Raw genomic sequence first — 19,553 nt, 5'->3', positions numbered from 1 at the left:
GTGGGTTCCGAGCCAATTTCAGGTGGGCCCTCATTCATTTCAATATTTTATTTTTAATATATTAGACTTGATGCTACCCTGGTATGTGACTGCATTTGTTACAGCTCTGTACTTTTAACAAGCTACTATGTATAATCTTTTTTTAACAATGATAGTAAATGGGACTTACTCCTGGGTAAGTGTAGTAGGATTACAACCTAGGATTGTTAAAAAAAAATTTCCTGCTTGTGGATGTTTCTTTTGGTCATGACATCACTTGCAGTGGGTTCTGACAAATTCTCATTCTAAAAAGTGGGTCCCGGTGCTAAATGTGTGAGAACCATGTCTCCCTGCGTAGTTCTAAATCTGCTTTAAAGTTGGGGAGCTGCTAGCAGCTAGCTGCTGCAACACCCTTTGTGTTTTTGTTACTGTTTTTCCCTCTTGCTGTTTCTTACACACTGCCTTGAAAATGAAGCTGTGTGCACATGGGGGGGGAGAAACTGGCCCATCCATGTGGCCAACTGAGCGGTTGCCTCAGGAATCTGCCACTTACCTCTGCAGCTTCTCCTCCCCCCACCCCACTCTCTAATTTGAAAAGGAGGAAAATGGAGCAGAAGAGGAAAGGTGGAGTTGAGCGGTGGACTAGAGTGTCTGCACCATTTTAGTCCACCACTTTCCTTTGAGTTTTCTGTTTCATACTATTTTTTTTTTTTACCCCAGCAAGCAGGAAGAGTATTGAAGGCTGCTTCACAGTTTGTTATGTGAGTATGTGTGTGGGGGGGGGGGGGGAGAATGATGGACATGTGGCATAGGAACACACTGTATGTAGAGCAGGGGTGCTCACACTTTTTTGGCTCGAGAGCTACTTTGAAACCCAGCAAGGCCGGGAGATCTACCAGGGGGGAAGGAAGCGTCTGACAGACACCCCCTTTAATGTATGGAGCCCCTACTGGAGTCTAGTCAGTTTCGTCAGTTTTGTTGCTGCCTGCCTGAAGAGCAGCTAAAGTGTCAGTTTCAGTGTCAGTTTAGCTAAATATGTCAGTTTTGTCTAGTCACTAGACGAAACTGACATATTAACAGTTTGGAGAGACAGGGCTCCGCGATCTACTCATTTTGCCTCGCGATCTACCGGTAGATCGCGATCCACCTATTGAGCACCCCTGATGTAGAGTGTATGGCATTTGCTATGCTGGTCTTGGGCCAGCTGTGGTGTGTGTATGAGAGTGGTTCAAGGGGAGCACCTGCTGCTTTGCTTTTACTAGTTCTGGATTTAGATTCCTAGTTCCCTGGAAAGCTTTGCAGACTGATGCAATTTAAGATGAAAGTAGGGAGGGGGCGCTACACACTGCCCTGGGCACCTGGGGAGAAGGATAGTAGTGAAACATGAATGATACATATGAAACCTGAACAATAAGTAACACAGGCCGGCACCATGGAGAGTCAGAAAAACTTTTTTCAAAACTTATGGTGGTTTTATATGAATTTGGGGCACTGATGCCAAAAAATTGCTTCATTCATGAATAGTCCAAGCAGCTTCCTCATCAGGACGCCATGGCATATGCTTCCTCATGAGGAAGCTGTTGGAAACATTTGCTGACAAGGCGCTGCTGCATCTCTGAAACTAGATCTGATAGGGAAAAACCCATGCCATTTTTTGGAATCAACCCCAAATATACCCAGGAATAGGTCTAACTTTCCAGACAGCAAAATGTGTGTTGGCTTGTGCAATGGATCCTAGTAAATCTAACCCCCGAGGAGAGGGCTTAGGAACAGGGCTGAAGTGGCCGGCCTGCCTGCTTTCCCCTTTCCCTTCCCAAACGCAGCTCCAGGGCTAGATAAGGAGAAACCAGAAACAGAGCATACCGTTAAAATATATGTGAGCGTTTTGGAAACAGCCTGTCCCCTTTTATTGGGGGAGAGTGCGGACATAGCCCTGCTCTCAGGAGTTTGCTAGCCAGGGGTGCCAACTCACTTCTTCGATGGAGGGCCTCAGAATCATGTCTGGCTCCAGCAGGCTCTTGAGGAGCTCCTGGCATTCCTCAGAGATCCCGAGGTGCCCTGGGATGGAGACACCCTTCTGCTGGTGGCAAAGCATTTTGGGGATATCCGTGTCGTCAAAGGGCAGGTTGGCGCATAGCATGACATACAGCACCACACCCATGCTCCAAATGTCGCCTTTCCGGCTGTCGTGGGGCACCCCCTGCAGCACCTCGGGGGCTGCATAGGCAGTGCTGCCACAGAACGTCTGGCTCAGCTCCTTGCGGTTCTTGGGGAGCAGCTTGGCAAAGCCAAAGTCAGTCAGTTTCAGATTGAAGCCCTGCAGCAGGGCGTTCTCACACTTCAGATCGCGGTGCGCCACACCACAGCTGTGGCAGTAGCGGATGGCCTCAACTAGCTGGCGGAAGAGGGCCTTGGCCCGGCTCTCAGGCAAGGGACCCCCTTGCAGGACACAGTCGAAGAGGTCGCCGTCCTCGGCCAGTTCCATCACCAGGTAGATCTTCCCATCCGTCGACTCCAGCATCTCGTACACCCGGATGATGTTTTTGTGGTCCAGGCGCTTGACGATCTGGAGCTCCCTGGGCAGAAATCTCTCGATAAACTCTGAGGGGGAAGAAAAAGACAGAGCTGGGCAAGGCACGGCAAGACTGGAGGGGTGCATCCAGTGTCTGGTAAGGGAATCATATTCACACACCAGGCCAAGCTGTCCTGGAGGCCAACCGATGGATTAGCCTCAGGGGGCAGATTGGGGGGGGTGCCCCCCCTGTATTTCAAAAGTGAGGTGGGAATTGAGCATAAGAGGATATGTGGAGGAGAGTGGTGGTCTAGAACAGGGGTCTTCAACCCTGGCCCGGGGACCAGATGCGGCCTGCGGTCAGCCTCTCATCCCGTGAGAGCCTCTGGCCCAGTTGACCAAACACAACCGGAGTTGTGCTTGTGGGGTGGGGGAGTGGGGGTTCATTTAAGTGTGTGCTTTATTTCTTGGGCTGTGTTGGTGCTTGGAGAAATCCTGGGCATTTCAGCCCATTCATTCATTCATTCATTCATTCATTCAAGTTCCATCTCTAATGTTCATTCTTTTTTTCTGGCTGTCGACACTGTACCAGATATTTGATGCGGGCGAAAAGTTTAGAGACCGCTGGGCTAGAACAATTTCTAGCATTTCTCAGACTATGCTCCTTAGGAACCCTGCGGCTCTGTGAACCCCCTTCAGGGGTTCCCTGGACACACCATAAATGACCGTCATCTGCTTGGCACTGCTGCATTCTGCATGTCCACCAGCTCTCTGGGGCTCCCCAAGGCTCCATTGAGGAGCGTTAAGGGCTCCAGAGACGGAAAAGTTTGAGAGCTGCTGCTCTCACTCTCCTCTTCCTCTTTCACTGTGCTCCCCTCTTTTCAAATCCAGGGCGTGAAAGGAGGAGGAGAGAGACAGTGTGGTGGGAAGTGTGGAGGAGAGAGACAGTGTGGTGGGAAGTGTGGAGGAGAGGACTTGCTCTGTGCTTTATGCCAGGGGCTCTGCATCTGGTGTGCCAAGAAAATCCTCTTGGGTCCTGCATGGTGCTGGCAAAACCTTTTGTTCCACCCTGCTACATCTCATCTTCGCACCCAAGATGCGCAGAAATTTGTTCCAGACAGCTGCTTCCCCCCCCCCCCCGAGAAGTGGGCGCGCAGAGCCTTCTGGGGTGATCAGCAGTGCAAGCGGCTGTCTGAGAGCACAAGTTGCTGCAAAGATCAGGTGCAAAGTTGGAAGGTGGTGGGGTGGAACAGTAAGGCTCCACCACTGCCGCACTGGAGAGGATTGGATTTTCTTGGTGCACTGCAGGCCATAGCTTGGAGTAGGCCACCATTCCCGTCCACATCAGGCACCCAGCCAGTCTGCCATCTGAAACAGCCGCCTCCTTTGGCTTCATGGATGGGCCAACCCTCCTGAAGTGCCTGTGCAACCAGAATGCTACCTCCGTTCTCAAGGGCTAAGGTTGCAACAGAGACAAATCTGCAGAGTAGCCTCACTGGAAACTAGGAAGTATGCAGCCTGGTACTTGACACAGTAGAGTCCAGTAGTCTACCCTGTCTGCAGGGGCGAGAAGAAAGGGGAAAAGAAGAGGGGGGCAGTGCTCCTGAAAGAGGGCATCCACGTTGGTGGCAGAGGAAGGATCTCTGCAATGGAAGAGTTCATCAGAAAGCCTGGCCCCGGCTGGACTGTGCTCCTAGGCAGCTGGCCATTGGGGTCATGGCGCCCTCTCCCAAGGACCCTTGGCTCTGCCCTCCGGTTCTCACCTTCTGGTCCTCCCATTTTGTCTATAATTTTCACGGCCACTTTTCGTTGGTGTTTCTTTGAAAAAGCTTCTTTGACTTTTGAGTACGTCCCTTCTCCAATGGTTTTGCCCATCTGGTAACCATGGGAGAGAAGAAACTCCTCCATCGTGTCTTTAACCTGCTCATCTGTCATTCTCAGGACATCCTGTCTTCAGGAAGTCTATACATCGCTGTCCTTGTCCTCCCAGACCAGGGCCTGCATGGGTTGCAGCAGCCCAGGATGCTAGATCATTTTTCCTGTCCAGACAAGGTCCTTTGAGGAGGGGTGAAACTGGGGATGGACATCTTGAAACTTTGAGCCCCCATTGTGATGCGGCCTTGTGTTACCCAAGGACCCAGGGCTGGAGGGGGTGGCTGTGCACCAATGGGGAGCAGGGGGGCTGGCAGCACTCCCACACAAAGGCCAGCTGCCTGGGACTGGGTGCCGCTCTCAGCAGTGCCCTCCAGGGGGGTGATGGGTTAACCTGCCAGGAGGCCTACAACTGTGTGGCCTTGGGTAAGAGATAACTGTCGCTTATATGGTAGCGTAGATAGGCTTGCTAGTTAGGAGGTTTCAACATGGACGGTTAAGTTGCTCTGTTTTTACCCCATCATGGAAATCTGCTGGCTTGAAACTACTTGGCAGGGTGTGGGTCTAACTGCGGCAGCAAGTCTTAAGAGTAAGTATTCCAATTCCCTCCGACCCTCTCTTATATAGTGAGCTTTCCAAAATTTCCACTGGGGAAATGGCATCAAGTTGGCAGTCTTTGGATTGTCTCTCAAAGCTGTGCCAACCTGTATGGTGGAGTTAGCAGGCTCATTTGAGGCCAACTGAGGCTGTTGCCCCAGGCAGCAGATTAGCTAGGGGTGCGCACTTCCGTGGGTCCATTCACCCTAAGCCCCCCTCCTCCCCATTCAAAGAGGAAGAAGGGAATGGGATGGAGGTGTGGAGAGAATAGTGGGCTAGGGCACACTCCTCCACACTTCCTTTTCTACTTTATTCCTTTCTTGATGAGTGAGCAGGAGAAGGAGGGGTGGAGCAGAGGCAGCGACTGAGTGCACAAAGGGGTGGGATGCTTGGCTATTGTGTCACCTATTTGGGCTAGCCCTGCTTCTTAGCGCAGAGAAGATCAGTGCCTGATAGGGGCCAAACTGTTGGATCTCAAACCCAGAGAATCCCAGAGTCAAACCCTCATCTGCTAAACAGCTCACAGGGTGGCCAGGACAAGCTCCCATCTTCCAACTTAGCCTACCGGAGTGGGGTGTGGTCAGCTCCCTGAAGGGAGAAAATATACAAAAGTCCTGCTGGATTTGGTTGGAGGTCCATCTGTCCCAGCATCCTGCTTGCCACAGTGGCCCACTAGCTGCCTCTGGGAAGTCTACAAAAGCAGGAGGAAAAGCCCTCCCCCATGGCGGCCCTGAAACAGCTGCTGGACCTGGAGGTGGCACAGAGCCATCCTAATGAGCAGCCTTTGAGAGCCCTGCAATTCATGAATTTGCCAGATCCCCTTTGAGAGCTATCCAAGCTCATGGCTGGCACCACATCTTATGGGAATGAATTCCAAAAGCTGTATGTCACATGTAAAAGAAAGGAGAGGATATAAATCAGAAACTGTCTAGAAATGCATCTGGTTCCTTTCCTTTGGTTCAGGTTCAAGAGCAACAGGAAACCTTATAGCATAAAATAAGGGGCACTGGAGCAAAGCAGTGTTGCTTTTTTGAGATGAACACAAGTGCATCAATCCAGAATCAGGCCTGTCCTGCTAATCAGAAGCCTCAGAGTGATGGAGAAGCAGAGCACGCTAGGGAATCTCTCTGCCTTGTGTTAGGGAGAGAGTGTCTGCCGGCCAGGAGTATTTTGTCTTCAGGAATGTGTTGCGACAGAGCTACCCAAATGTCTCAACTCCAGTTATATCTCCAGCCTGTTAGTGGTAATCTCGTGGTGCTTGGCTTCATAAGTTGAATGGAATAGTATTTTCAGGGGACTGTCCCCAAATCTTTCATGGTTTTATGGCTCAACATTGCCCCCTCATTTTGTCACTCAGAATCCTTGTGGCTGTCCGATTATTGATTCTGGGAAGGACAATTAGTGATGACAATTTTGTTTGATGAGCTTCTGGAATCATGGTGGCTCTTTGGGTCTTGTTGCTGCTCAGTAAATGAGAAGCTACCACCTTGATATTGGCAGCAATTCTTAAACCAGACATAGACGATCTTCACCTCACTGTCTGAACGGATGGGAAGATAGAACTTGGGAGTTGAGGGTGAAACACACATTTTTGAAATGCCTTTTCCTGAACTCTCCACACCCCGAGTCACAGGCTGGAAACCTTGATACAGAAAGAGGCCAGGTTCACAGTCACTTGTGTGTGTGGCACCTTCGGCAAACCCTTACCCGTTTGCACAGGCCTGGCTGGTGCTTCTCTTCCAGAAGAAAATGTTGCAGGACAAGCCCTTCATTTCTGCATGCTGTCCTCAGGCCCAATGCTGCTTTGCCCAGACCACACTCACCAAGGCAGCCGAAAGAATTGGATGGTTTTGGCACCTAGCTGGTGGTACAGGAGGGGGCCAGTCACCTGCACACACACCCTTGAACTGAGGCAGGTGTAGGAAGAAGGCGTTCATTGAGGGGAAAACGGCTCACCGTTCAGCAGCTGCCAAGATGGACTCGGGATTGGATGTGGGTCAGTCAGCACTGATTGGAAAGTGGTGCCAGGCATGGCAATGGTGAAGGTTGGCCCATCCTTTTTGCTACCCAACTATGGGCAAGGGATGGAGCAGAGAGGACTGGAGAAGTCACGGCAATGGCAAGAGTGTGCTCCCCTCAATCACACTCCTGCTCAGGCCTGTCCGGGTGCTCATGGTGGGAATCCAGGAAACAGCAAGAGCAACTCTTCAGAAGGGCCAAGGGGCAAGCAGAGTGGAGCGGAGGGAGGAAGGTGCCGGGTTCAGGGGCACCTGTGACGGGGAGAGGTGGACTTCCATGAAACCAGGCTGCACTGGGGGGAGGCCTCCAGTCCAGGGTTCCCTCAGGGCTGCAGGCAGAGAGAAGAGCAGGCCTGGCCTCTCGTGGTCCACCAAGGCATTGTGATGCAAGCGCTGTTCTCCCGGGTCACAATGCGACCGGGTGAGTCGCTGCCTGCCTCTGGGCTTCACCCCAGCCTGCCCTTTGCGATAGGCTCTTCAGGCTGCCTGGTCGTCTCTAGGGAGCACTCCTCCGCCTTTGATAGGTAAGGCTTTGCCCAGAGAGTTGGGGCAAACGGGGATGAGAGGGGCCCGCCGAGGGTGCCACATCACAGACTCTGTCCCCAGTGGGATGTCCCCAGCCGGGGCTGGGGCTGGGAGCTCCCTCCAGGGTTTAGGCATGGAACCGCTTTGGAAGATTTGCAGTGGAGCTGTCCTCAACACTTTTCTGGCAGAGGGAAGCATCAGCGGCTCTATTTTTGTGCCTGGCTGCTGTGGAATTTAGAGGACCCCACATGGTGGTGTCAGAAGTGGGCCGTGGAGGATACTGGCTGCGGGACCGCAATTGTCAGGGGGAACCTTCCTGACCAGGCCAATTCCCCCCCTGTACCATCAGGACCAGTAACATCCACTGTGACATCAAAGGGTGGTGGAGTACAGAACCATGAGGGGGGTAGGGTGGCACAGGGCCGAGTTTTTTCGCAGCACTGGGGTCAGGTGCAAGTGACTGCAGACATGACTGGGAGGAGGCAGAAATGCTGCTGTATTTGGGCAGAGCCTTTCTTGGTTGCATGGAGTCATCCAGCCATTTCCAGCCTAAGCAAGGGCTGGTTCGCACGTGAGCAGAAATACTCTTGTGTGGGTGGAGCAGAACACGCCAGTGCAAGATCCATTCCCCTTTGTCATTACAATCCTTCTGCATTTCCATCCGAGAACCCTATTTTATGTGCCATATTTTATGTACCAAAGGATGTCTATATTGTATAGTGTTCTAGCTCGTGCATGAAAAATGCAATATAAAAATGATCACGTAAAGATGAAGGATCCAGTCCTGTCCAACTTTCCAGTGCCAATGCAGCTGCAAGGTCAAGTTCCCTGATCTTGAGGAGGCCCCTGTGACTCCACCCAACACAGGATTCAGCACCTGTCCTGTTGGCACAGCTGCACCAGCGCTGGAAATTTGGGCCCTAAAAAATAAAACCTGGGCACCTACAGCCAATTTCTTAGGGGGGTAAAAAGGGGGTGTTCATTCATTGGCACTAGTGAAAATATTACCAACCCCCCCCCCCCCCGGGCATCCTTGTGGGCTACTTGTGCATGGTGAGTTCCTTGGCCTGGCACCCTGCAGCAGCCACACTGGGAAGACACTTTAGAAACAGCTGCATCTTTGCTGGGAAGCTGCCCTATCCCGAGGTGGCCCCTTGGCAGTTCTAGCTCAGGGTTGTTGGCGCTGCCTGGCAGTGACTCTGCAGGATTTGGGGCAGATGGGAGACCGTCTTTGCCTGGAGAGGCTGCCAAAGACAGATCCTGGAGGTGGTTCTTCAGGACTGCTTCGCTCCATGTGGACCTGCCTGTTCTAGAAGGTCCTTCAGGAGGGCTGTCTTGAGTAGTCTGTGTGTCGTCGTCGTCCCCGAGACTTACTTGGCAGAGCAATGCACACACCCCTCCTGTGTGAGGCTGCTGCAGCCTTTCTGCTCACCTGACACTGAGTGACTCCATGCCTTCTGCTCTGCCACTTGATCCTGACTAGGCTCTTGACACCATCTGCTCCATGCTGCCTGCTAGAGCTTCTATGGGCTGCTCTTTTCCCAATCAATGCCTGGGACTGATTCAGGGGCTCAGTGGTGGATGGGAAGCTGGGCCTGGCCCACTCACCCTTCTCATCTTTCCCAGACAGGTCTGGGGCTCGGACATGAGCTCCCAAGAGACCCCACAAGCTCGGAGATTTCCCATAGAGGCAGGAGATTCTCCCAGCCTGTCGACTGCCCCCGAAACCCAGGAGCCAGTTGCCCCTGAGCGCACTGCAACAAGGTAAGCAAAAGGGTGGTCAGAAGAATTCCCAGGCAAAAAACATGAATGCCGATCCTCTCTCATCCTCTGTCTCTGAAACTTGGGGCTTGCTCATCCTCTCCTGCTGTTCTGTTGGCAACCTTCAGTTTCGAAAGACTCTGGTATTGCACTTGAAAGGTGGTTCTGGAACAGCGTCTAGTGTGGCTGAAAAGGCCGATTCAGGAGTGACAGTCCCTTCCACAATGGGAGCAAGTGCAGTCTGTCCCTGGTCTGTCTCCCTGGCTGTGGGCCTTCCTTCTTTGCCTCTTAGCCTCAGACTGTTGGCCAAGTGTCTCTTCAAACTGGGAAAGCCCGTGCTGCACAGCCTGTCTCCAAGCGGGCCGCTCAGACGCCAGGGTTTCCCACTTGTTGAGGTCCACTCCTAAGGCCTTCAGATCCCTCTTGCAGATACAAGGACATCTGCAAGAGGGACCTGAAGGCTCTCCTGCACCAATTAAACAATTCTACCTACAGGCACGTGTTCAGAAAATCAGTTAAAACTCCTGAACCATCAATGTCATCTTCTTTGGACAATTGAGGAGAAAGAGCAGCTGGCAAGAACCGGTTGCCAGCCGTGATTCAAAGCTCAGTTGCTTCTGCTCAAGGGCGAATCCTCCAGTGGAAGGGTGCAAATCTACTGTGCCAGCAGGGCTGGCCCAAGGTCTCCCGATGCATGTGGTGGGCATGCCAAAGGCTGCCCTCCCACACCTGGCGAGGTGCCAAATTCTGCTCCTTCCAACCCCTGGTCTGCAAAAGGAAGAGGGGGGCAGGGCAGAGTTCTCACCCACCACTCTCCTCCACACTTCTTCTGCTGTTATTGGCTCCTCTTTTCCAGTCCAGGGAGTTGCCTGGATGGGCTCCCTGACTCAAGAAACCCCCACCAAGAAGACCCTGAGGTGGCTGCCTCAGTGGGGCTCATCGACTGACTGGCCCTGTTTATAATCTGGCATGTGGGGAACATACAAGCAGATTGGGGGGTGATGTGAGGATCAGTTAACCGAGGTGGTGCAAAGGCAGCTACGAACATGTTCCTTGAGGTGAGGAAGGAAAAGTATGCGAGATATTTTACAGGGGAGAGGAGAAATGGGACAAGTAATTTATGCCAAAAGAAAGCATGGCCTCCTTGTACCTGGAAGGAGCTGCTTCGCTCTTTGGCTAGCTTGGCAACTCTTTTAGGGGCTTCTTTTGGCAGGTCTCCTTCAGGACTGGTTCATGTCTTCAGCTGACCTCAGCCTGCCCATCTCTGCTACTTCCCTCTGCTCTCCTCACTGGATTTGAAACACAAGGAGCGGGACAGAGTGGAAGGGGAAGTGTGGAGGAGATGAGGAGTGAGACCCCGGGGAGGGGGGTATGTAGAGGAGAGCAATGGCCACCCCCAGCATGCGCCACTCTCCCTGTTTTTTGGAAACAGGACCAGCACAAAGGAAGGGGGCTTGGCCAAGAGCAGCTAAAGGGGAAGCCCCCCCTCCTTCTTGGCTGCTTTGCTGAACAATGGGTTAAGTCAGAATGCCAGATGTAGGGGAGAGCACCAGGATGAGGTCTCTTGTTATCTGGTGTGCTCCCTGGGGCATTTGGTGGGCCGCTGTGAGATACAGGAAGCTGGACTAGATGGGCCTATGGCCTGATCCAGTGGGGCTGTTCTTATGTTCTTAAACTACAATTCCCAGGAGGCCTTGCAGGTCTCTTGTTATCTGGTGTGCTCCCTGGGGCATTTGGTGGGCCGCTGTGAGATACAGGAAGCTGGACTAGATGGGGCTATGGCCTGATCCAGTGGGGCTGTTCTTATGTTCTTAACTACAATTCCCAGGAGGCCTTGCAGGTCTCTTGTGATCTGGTGTGCTCCCTGGGGCATTTGGTGGGCCGCTGTGAGATACAGGAAGCTGGACTAGATGGGCCTATGGCCTGATCCAGTGGGGCTGTTCTTATGTTCTAAGCAAGTGAAGAGGCAGCTGTGGCAGGGGGTGGGGATTTCCGCCCTTCTTCCTCCAACAGTGCTGGGGCTGTGCCTTGACAATTTTAGTGCCTTCTCAGTGTGCCCTAAGATGAAAAAGGCTGAAAACTGATGGTCTGCAGTGTCATCTTCGGGACTAGATTGTGCTGCGTGGAACGTGTGGGACTGCGCAGCTGCTCCAAGCGTGTGTTGAGTCATCTCTTCTCTCTCTCCCTCCTCTTGGGCAGGCAGCTGCGAAGATGTCCAGGGTGCCACTGCCTGACCTTGCCCAACGTCCCCATTGACGTCTACATTGCCATGGGTGGGAGCCACAGGCCACGGACCACCTGAAGGCTCCCCGGGTCGGGCTCAAGTGCTGAGGCCGCAGCGGCTGTCCCAGGGAACATACTGACAGCCAGAGAACAGCAAAGCAAGCCACACAGAACAGTGACGCACATTTTAATAAAAGGACACCTTAAAATGTTTCTGTGGGCCTCCTTCCTGGCGTTCTGCTTTGTTTCTCTTCATTGGCAGTCTTCCTGCCCTCACCCATCCCTCCAGGCCAGGGAGCCAAGCCGGAGCTGTGAGTGCAGTGAGTGCAAGTGAGTGCAGCTGTTAGTAGGTTCCCTCTGAGAAACTTAAGGCCTTAATCTGAGCCCAGGGCTCAGCCCCAAGGGGCATATTAAGTGTTAAAAGAGTTTGCCTGTGAAAATGCCAGGTGCCTTTCCCTTGCCAGCCTCTGGAATTTGGAAGGAGAATCTCTGAGTCAAAGAGCTCCGATTCCAGAGAATCTCAAAGAGAACCTCTTCTCTCTTGACCAGTGAATGCAGCACCCAGAGGTTGGAAGGCTGTCTGGCTGTTCCTTACCCCGAGCTTGTGGGAATAGAGTGGGGTATACTCTGAAAATCAACGGACAAATAAATGTTGGGGGGGGGGAATTGAACCTGATGGCTGCAACTTCCACTTGCTCCCAAAACTGCAAGTTATGCCTGAAGTCCAGTAATACATTCCCAGTAGCTTCCTGGATTCAAAAGGAGGATGAAAACACAGCAGAAAAGGAAGTGGGGAAAAAAGGAGTACAGTGCAGATGCGCTTCAATGTCAGTAAGTGTAAAGTCATGCACATTGGGGCAAAAAATCAAAACTTTAGATATAGGCTGATGGGTTCTGAGCTGTCTGTGACAGATCAGGAGAGAGATCTTGGGGGGGGGGGTGGACAGGTCATCGACCCAATGTGTGGCGGCAGTGAAGAAGGCCAATTCTATGCTTGGGATCATTAGGAAAGGTATTGAGAACAAAACGGCTAGTATTATAATGCCGTTGTACAAATCGATGGTAAGGCCACACCTGGAGTATTGTGTCCAGTTCTGGTCGCCGCATCTCAAAAAAGACATAGTGGAAATGGAAAAGGTGCAAAAGAGAGCGACTAAGATAATTACGGGGCTGGGGCACCTTCCTTACGAGGAAAGGCTATGGCGTTTGGGCCTCTTCAGCCTAGAAAAGAGGCACCTGAGGACAGAGTGGATAGAGAGATGCTCTTTACACTCTCACATAACACCAGAACCAGGGGACATCCACTAAAATTGAGTGCTGGGAGGGTTAGAACAGACAAAAGAAAATATTTCTTTACTCAGCATGTGGTTGGTCTGTGGAACTCCTTGCCACAGGATGTGGTGATGGCGACTGGCCTGGACGCCTTTAAAAGGGGATTGGACAAGTTTCTGGAGAAAAAATCCATTACGGGGTACAAGCCATGATGTGTATGCGCAACCTCCTGATTTTAGAAATGGGCTATGTCAGAATGCCAGATGCAAGGGAGGGCACCAGGATGAGGTCTCTTGTTATCAGGTGTGCTCCATGGGGCATTTGGTGGGCCACTGTGAGATACAGGAAGCTGGACTAGATGGGCCTATGGCCTGATCCAGTGGGGCTGTTCTTATGTTCTTATGTACAGTAGGCCAGAGTGTCACACCAAACACCATCTTGTTAGAGCCCTTTTCCCCATGGAAAAAAGAAGGGAGAGTGTTTCTCCTAAGGGGGCTTCAATGCCTGCAAGTTTTCTCAGTACTGACTTGCATGCTGATGTTGCATAGTGATTAAGATGGCAAGCCTGTATATAACATAAGAACATAAGAACAGCCCCACTGGATCAGGCCATAGGCCCATCTAGTCCAGCTTCCTGTATCTCACAGCGGCCCACCAAATGCCCCAGGGAGCACACCAGATAACAAGAGACGTCATCCTGGTGCTCTCCCCTACATCTGGCATTCTGACTTAACCCATTTCTAAAATCAGGAGGTTGCGCATACACATCATGGCTTGTACCCCATAATGGATTTTTCCTCCAGAAACTCGTCCAATCCCCTTTTAAAGGCGTCTAGGCTAGACGCCAGCACCACATCCTGTGGCAAGGAGTTCCACAGACCGACCACGCGCTGAGTAAAGAAATATTTTCTTTTGTCTGTCCTAACCCGCCCAACACTCAATTTTAGTGGATGTCCCCTGGTTCTGGTATTATGTGAGAGTGTAAAGAGCATCTCCCTATTCACTCTGTCCATCCCCTGCATAATTTTGTATGTCTCAATCATGTCCCCCCTCAAGCGTCTCTTTTCTAGGCTGAAGAGGCCCAAACGCCGTAGCCTTTCCTCATAAGGAAGGTGCCCCAGCCCCGTAATCATCTTAGTCGCTCTCTTTTGCACCTTTTCCATTTCCACTATGTCTTTTTTGAGATGCGGCGACCAGAACTGGACACAATACTCCAGGTGTGGCCTTACCATCGATTTGTACAACGGCATTATAATACTAACCGTTTTGTTCTCAATACCCTTCCTAATGATCCCAAGCATAGAATTGGCCTTCTTCACTGCCACCGCACATTGGGTCGACACTTTCATCGACCTGTCCACCACCACCCCAAGATCTCTCTCCTGATCTGTCACAGACAGCTCAGAACCCATCAGCCTATATCTAAAGTTTTGATTTTTTGCCCCAATGTGCATGACTTTACACTTACTGACATTGAAGCGCATCTGCCATTTTGCTGCCCATTCTGCCAGTCTGGAGAGATCCTTCTGGAGCTCCTCACAATCACTTCTGGTCTTTACCACTCGGAAAAGTTTGGTGTCATCTGCAAACTTAGCCACTTCACTGCTCAACCCTGTCTCCAGGTCATTTATGAAGAGGTTGAAAAGCACTGGTCCCAGGACAGATCCTTGGGGCACACCGCTTTTCACCTCTCTCCATTGTGAAAATTGCCCATTGACACCCACTCTCTGCTTCCTGGCCTCCAACCAGTTCTCAATCCACGAGAGGTCCTGTCCTTTAATTCCCTGACTGTGGAGTTTTTTCAGTAGCCTTTGGTGAGGGACCGTGTCAAACGCCTTCTGAAAGTCCAGATATATAATGTCCACGGGTTCTCCCGCATCCACATGCCTGTTGACCTTTTCAAAGAATTCTATAAGGTTCGTGAGGCAAGACTTACCCTTACAGAAGCCATGCTGACTCTCCCTCAGCAAGGCCTGTTCGTCTATGTGTTTTGAGATCCTATCTTTGATGAGGCATTCTACCATCTTACCCCGTATGGATGTTAGGCTGACCGGCCTATAGTTTCCCGGGTCCCCCCTCTTTCCCTTTTTAAAAATAGGCGTGACATTTGCTATCCTCCAATCTTCTGGCACCGTGGCCGTTTTGAGGGACAAGTTGCATACCTTAGTCAAGAGATCTGCAACTTCATTCTTCAATTCCTTAATAACCCTTGGGTGTATGCCATCAGGGCCCGGTGACTTATTGATCTTTAATTTATCAATGAGGTCTGAAACATCTTCTCTTTTAACCTCTATCTGACTTAACTCCTCGGTTAGGAGGGGCCGTTCGGGCAGCGGTATCTGCCCGAGGTCTTCTGCCGTGAAGACAGATGCAAAGAACTCATTTAATTTCTCTGCCATCTCTAAGTCTCCTTTTATCTCCCCTTTCCCTCCCTCACCATCCAGAGGGCCAACCGCTTCTCTGGCGGGTTTCCTGCTTCTAACATATTTGAAGAAGCTTTTATTATTCCCCTTAATGTTGCTGGCCATGCGTTCCTCATAGTCTCGCTTGGCCTCCCCTATCACCTTCTTACATTTCTTTTGCCACAGTTTATGTTCCTTTTTATTCTCTTCATTAGGGCAAGACTTCCATTTACGGAAGGAAGCTTCCTTGCCCTTCACAGCCTCTCTAACTTGGCTGGTTAGCCATGCGGGCACCCTCCTGGATTTAGTGGAACCCTTCTTTCTTTGCGGTATACACCTCTGCTGGGCCTCTATTACTGTTGTTTTAAGCAGCCTCCATGCATTCTGGAGAGACTGGACTCTTTTTACCCTCCCTTTCAACCTCCTTCTAACCAGCCTCCTCATTTGAGGGAAGTCCGCCCGTCGGAAGTCAAGGGTTTTTGTTAGAGATTTGCCTGGTATTCTTCCCCCAACGTGCACGTCAAAATGGATCGCAGCATGATCACTGTTCCCCAATGGCTCAGTAACGTTTACATCTCTAACCAGGTCCTGCGTACCGCACAAAATTAAATCCAGAGTCACCTGTCCTCTGGTGGGCTCCGTGACTAGCTGATCTAAGCCACAGTCATTCAGCACGTCAAGAAATCCGGTTTCCTTATCGTGACCAGAACACAAATTGACCCAGTCAATATGAGGATAATTGAAGTCCCCCATGATTACAACCCTGTCCTTCCTTGTCACCTCCCTGATCTGTTTCCTCATTTCAAGGTCCCCATCAGATTTCTGGTCTGGAGGACGATAGCACGCCCCCAGTATTACATCGCTGCACAAGCCTGGTAATTTAACCCACAGAGATTCTACGGTGGAGTCGGACCCACCTTCAATCTCTACTTTGCTGGATTCTATCCCTTCCTTAACATAAAGGGCCACCCCACCTCCAACACGCCCCTGCCTGTCCCTCCTGTAGAGTTTATAGCCCGGGATTGCGGTATCCCACTGATTCTCCGCATTCCACCAGGTTTCCGTTATGCCCACTATGTCAATATTTTCCCTTGTCACCAGACATTCCAGTTCTCCCACCTTTGCTCGTAGACTTCGGGCATTCGCATAAAAGCATTTATACACGGAATGCCCCAGGATGGGCTGCTTATTCACTCCTTTGTCCCCGCATCCTCTCATTGTGCCAAACCGTCTATCACATCCCATCTCCCTACCTTTCCCAATTTCTTCTCCTACCCTGCCTTTGTCTTGTTGTTCTCTAACCTCCCCATCCTCATCCCATAGGGATGAGGAGTCCCGAACCGGATGCCCCTCGGCTCCTGTCGGCCTTCCCCTAGGGATCAGTTTAAAAGCTGCTCTGCCACCTTTTTAATGTTATGCGCCAGCAGTCTGGTTCCATTCTGGTTCAAATGGAGCCCGTCCCTCTTGTACAGGCCCCGCTTGTCCCAAAACGTTCCCCAGTGCCTAACGAATCTAAACCCCTCCTCCCTACTCCACCGTCTCATCCACGCATTGAGACCCCTGATCTCCGCCTGCCTAGCTGGCCCTGCGCGTGGAACAGGTAGCACTTCAGAGAACGCTACCTTTGAGGTCCTGGCTTTCAGCTTCCTGCCTAAAAGCCTAAATTTGGCCTCCAGGACCTCCCAGCTACACTTGCCCACATGTATATATATACATGATATATATATACATGATACAGATATATATGTATCTGGAAGTAAATCTCATTGAACTCCAAGTGGTTTACTTCTGAGTTGACATGGCTTGGGCTGTAAGAGATTGACAGCCCAATCCTATGCATGTCTACACAGAAGTAAGTGCCATTAGAGTCAATGGGGCTTACTCCCAGGAAAGTGTGGATAGGATTGGGCTGCCAGGGCGAAGCCATACCAATGGGGTGTGCATTGTACCCTGTGGTGGGGAGGCAGTCATAGAGTCTTCCTCAAGGTATGGGAACAAAAGACTCAGTGGGGAAGCTCTGCCTCACCTGCTTCCCCACCCACCTGGTGCACTTGGAAGGCCTCAGTGGGGAGGCTCTGCCTCACCTGCTTGCCCCCCACCGCACATCCCTGGTGCTCTTCCAAAGACTCAGTGGGGAGGCTCTGCCTCACCTGCCTCCCCCCCATCTAAGGTCCCTGGTGCTCTTCCAAGGCCTCAGTGGAGAGGCTCTGCCTCATCTGCCCCCCCCCTCGCAGGTCCCTGGTGACTTGTTTCCCTCCCCCCACCTGAGGCGCCTGTCCCTTTAAGGCGCGGGCGGGCGGAAGAGGTTGTTTGTCCCGCACCGGCCGCCGTCGCCCTCTCCTGATTTAGCCCCGCCCACGCCGTCGGCTGCTCCGCCCGCCATATTGTCGCCGCCGCCAGGAAGGAGGGCGCGTGAGGGAGCGGCGCACGCAGGAGGCGAGGCCGACTGGAGGGCCGGCGGCGGGCGAGGAGGCGATGGGTGAGGTGGCCGCGACACCCCGGGCGTCCCCCTGAGGTGGCGTCCCCTCAGCACCCCGGCCACGTGACGCGGCTGCCCCCGTGGCCGGGAAGGGCCCCGCCCCTCCTGAGGGGCCCGGGCCGTCCGGCGGGGGGGGCCCGGCCTCCTCCCCTCCGCAGCCTAGGGCGGGCCGCAGGGCGCCTCCCTCCGGCCCTGCAGGCTCGTCTGGCTGGCCAGCCCACGGCCTGGGGCTTCTGGAGGCGGTGGCGTAGCTGGAGGGGGGCGGAGCAGGCAGTCTGGCGGGGGGCGGGCAAGCGGCCCCTCCCTTCGGAGCCATTCGCGGCGGCCATTGCCCTCTACGCCGGGAATGGCTCCGAAGGGAGGGGCCGCTTGCCGCCCCCCTCCAGCTACGCCACCGAGCCCGGGTCAGCCCCCTCGGTGGGTCTAGTGGGGGCTCCTTCCCAGCTGAGGCTGCAGCAGGGACTGTCGCCTCCCCTGAGCCTCGTCCCTTCCTTGGGCAAGGCCTGCTCTCCCCCCCCCCCCGCTGGAGCACCTTTGGCGGTTGTGGGACCTGCCCCTGCCTTTGCAGGCTCTGGTCTGCTCAGTCTCCAGCTGGTTAGGTGCTACTGCTGCTGCCCACCTGTGGAACTCCCTGCCACAGGAAGTGGTGATGGTATCTTGCCTGAATGCCTTTGAGAGGAGGTTGGAGGAATTTCTGGAGGAGAAGTTCATTTTCTTTTTGGAAGAACGAAGGCTGTTTACGTTTGCAGTCGCCCTGGTGTGCTGGTCATTGTCAGAATTTAAGTGAGGTGACACAATATGTGATAGGATTTGGTCACACATCCTAAGGTATAAAGAATTGCCCTGTATTGAGTTGGACTGTATTGAGCAACAGCTGTCCAAAGCCCTGGCCAGAGACCTCCTCTGACTAAGCAGGGACTGAATCTGGGGCCTTCAGCATGGAAAACTTGCCTTCTGCCACCAAACTGTGCTGCTACTTGAGGGCCTCTCTGGCTTCAGCTTGTTTCCCTCTTCCTGCCAGTGTTAAAGGGAGTTGAATTTCCCTGGAATATTATTTTAGAAACTTGTGTATGATAAACATACAACTAAGAGCCATTAACACTACTAGTTATTAAGAGCAAGGGCAACAAATGGAGGCAGGATACATTAAAACAGCACTGAAATAATTGTTTCTAAAAGACCTGAATGAATGAAGTGCTCTTCATTTGCTTGAAGGACAATATGATATAGGGGCCAGCTGAACCTCTGGGGAGAGAATTTCACAGTTGCTGCAGCTGGATAACCTGTCTCTCCAATTGCTTCCAGAAGTGCATAGAGGTGGGCCTCTGAAAATGACTTTGGTGGGTAGGACCACACTGGAGTAAGGCATTCCTTATTGCATTGTCTTGCTTGCTCCCTAGTCTTAGAAATAATAAATGTAGGTTCTGGTTGTTGATTTGTTGGAAATAGAATATCTAGTCTGAATGCAGACTAATGGAGGTGTGTCTGTTTCCTTTTTTTCCATTAGGCAGCTTTTTGAAGTCTGAAAAAAATATTAGTACAGGTCCAGCCTATTTATACAGGGATTTTTTATATGTGGTCTTGACTCAACAAGAATGGCCCTTGCAAATGAGAAGGAATGTATTGATCCCTGGAGGGGGGGGAAATGCACCCCTTGGAAAATTGCAGTTTAAAACACTGAACAGTCCTTTAACAATAGCCTCCTTAATGAGAGAGAGAGAGGGAGCAGCTGGCTGACAATTCATCAATCCTTCTCTCTCCAGGCAACCCCTCCCTTCCTCCTGAGCAAGTGAAAGATACTTGGTGCATTGGTGAAGGGAGGGGTCAGAGTGAAGCATTTCTAAGCACCTTGAGAGAGACTGATTGTTGTCTTAGTGACTCTATCTTATCATCACGAAGGTCAGCAAGGCTAT

The 19,553-nt window shown here is 52.0% G+C and overlaps 4 protein-coding genes across 4 annotated transcripts in view; 3 read left to right on the top strand and 1 right to left on the bottom strand.

Moving 5' to 3' along the window:
* The window catches only part of RPL11 (ribosomal protein L11), a 90,872-nt gene that overhangs the window by 19,804 nt on the left and 51,515 nt on the right, over positions 1 to 19,553 (top strand). The window lies entirely within an intron of this gene.
* TSSK3 (testis specific serine kinase 3) lies at positions 1,919 to 4,426 on the bottom strand. The gene is made up of 2 exons (XM_066638974.1): positions 4,255 to 4,426; positions 1,919 to 2,580 (listed from the first exon to the last, which is right to left on the bottom strand). Exons 1-2 carry the CDS (start codon positions 4,424 to 4,426, stop codon positions 1,919 to 1,921), a joined length of 834 nt encoding a protein of 277 aa, XP_066495071.1.
* Positions 7,390 to 11,566, top strand: FAM229A (family with sequence similarity 229 member A). The gene is made up of 3 exons (XM_066638254.1): positions 7,390 to 7,502; positions 9,130 to 9,267; positions 11,464 to 11,566. The coding sequence occupies exons 1-3, from the start codon at positions 7,390 to 7,392 to the stop codon at positions 11,564 to 11,566; spliced, it is 354 nt and encodes a 117-aa protein (XP_066494351.1).
* LOC136661232 (importin subunit alpha-7) overlaps positions 17,540 to 19,553 on the top strand; it is a 29,941-nt gene continuing 27,927 nt past the window's right edge. The window contains exon 1 of the mRNA XM_066638313.1: positions 17,540 to 17,640. Within this exon, the coding sequence (XP_066494410.1) occupies positions 17,637 to 17,640 (4 nt within the window). The 5' untranslated portion in view covers positions 17,540 to 17,636. The remainder of the gene's footprint in view (positions 17,641 to 19,553) is intronic.

Source organism: Tiliqua scincoides, chromosome 10 (genome assembly GCF_035046505.1).
Source record: "Tiliqua scincoides isolate rTilSci1 chromosome 10, rTilSci1.hap2, whole genome shotgun sequence".
Classification (NCBI taxonomy): domain Eukaryota; kingdom Metazoa; phylum Chordata; class Lepidosauria; order Squamata; family Scincidae; genus Tiliqua; species Tiliqua scincoides.
Note: the sequence above shows the minus strand (reverse complement) of the source record. Positions and strands in the feature narration are given on the sequence as shown.

Excerpts from the sequence above, each read along its gene's own strand:
- FAM229A (XM_066638254.1), top strand. The coding sequence starts at position 7,390 with ATGCGACCGGGTGAGTCGCTGCCTGCCTCTGGGCTTCACCCCAGCCTG. Across the intron at positions 7,503-9,129 it reads CACTCCTCCGCCTTTGATAG|ACAGGTCTGGGGCTCGGACA; the intron begins GTAAGGCTTTGC and ends CATCTTTCCCAG. Across the intron at positions 9,268-11,463 it reads CCTGAGCGCACTGCAACAAG|GCAGCTGCGAAGATGTCCAG; the intron begins GTAAGCAAAAGG and ends CCTCTTGGGCAG.
- TSSK3 (XM_066638974.1), bottom strand. The coding sequence starts at position 4,426 with ATGACAGATGAGCAGGTTAAAGACACGATGGAGGAGTTTCTTCTCTCC. Across the intron at positions 2,581-4,254 it reads CAAAATGGGAGGACCAGAAG|AGTTTATCGAGAGATTTCTG; the intron begins GTGAGAACCGGA and ends CTTCCCCCTCAG.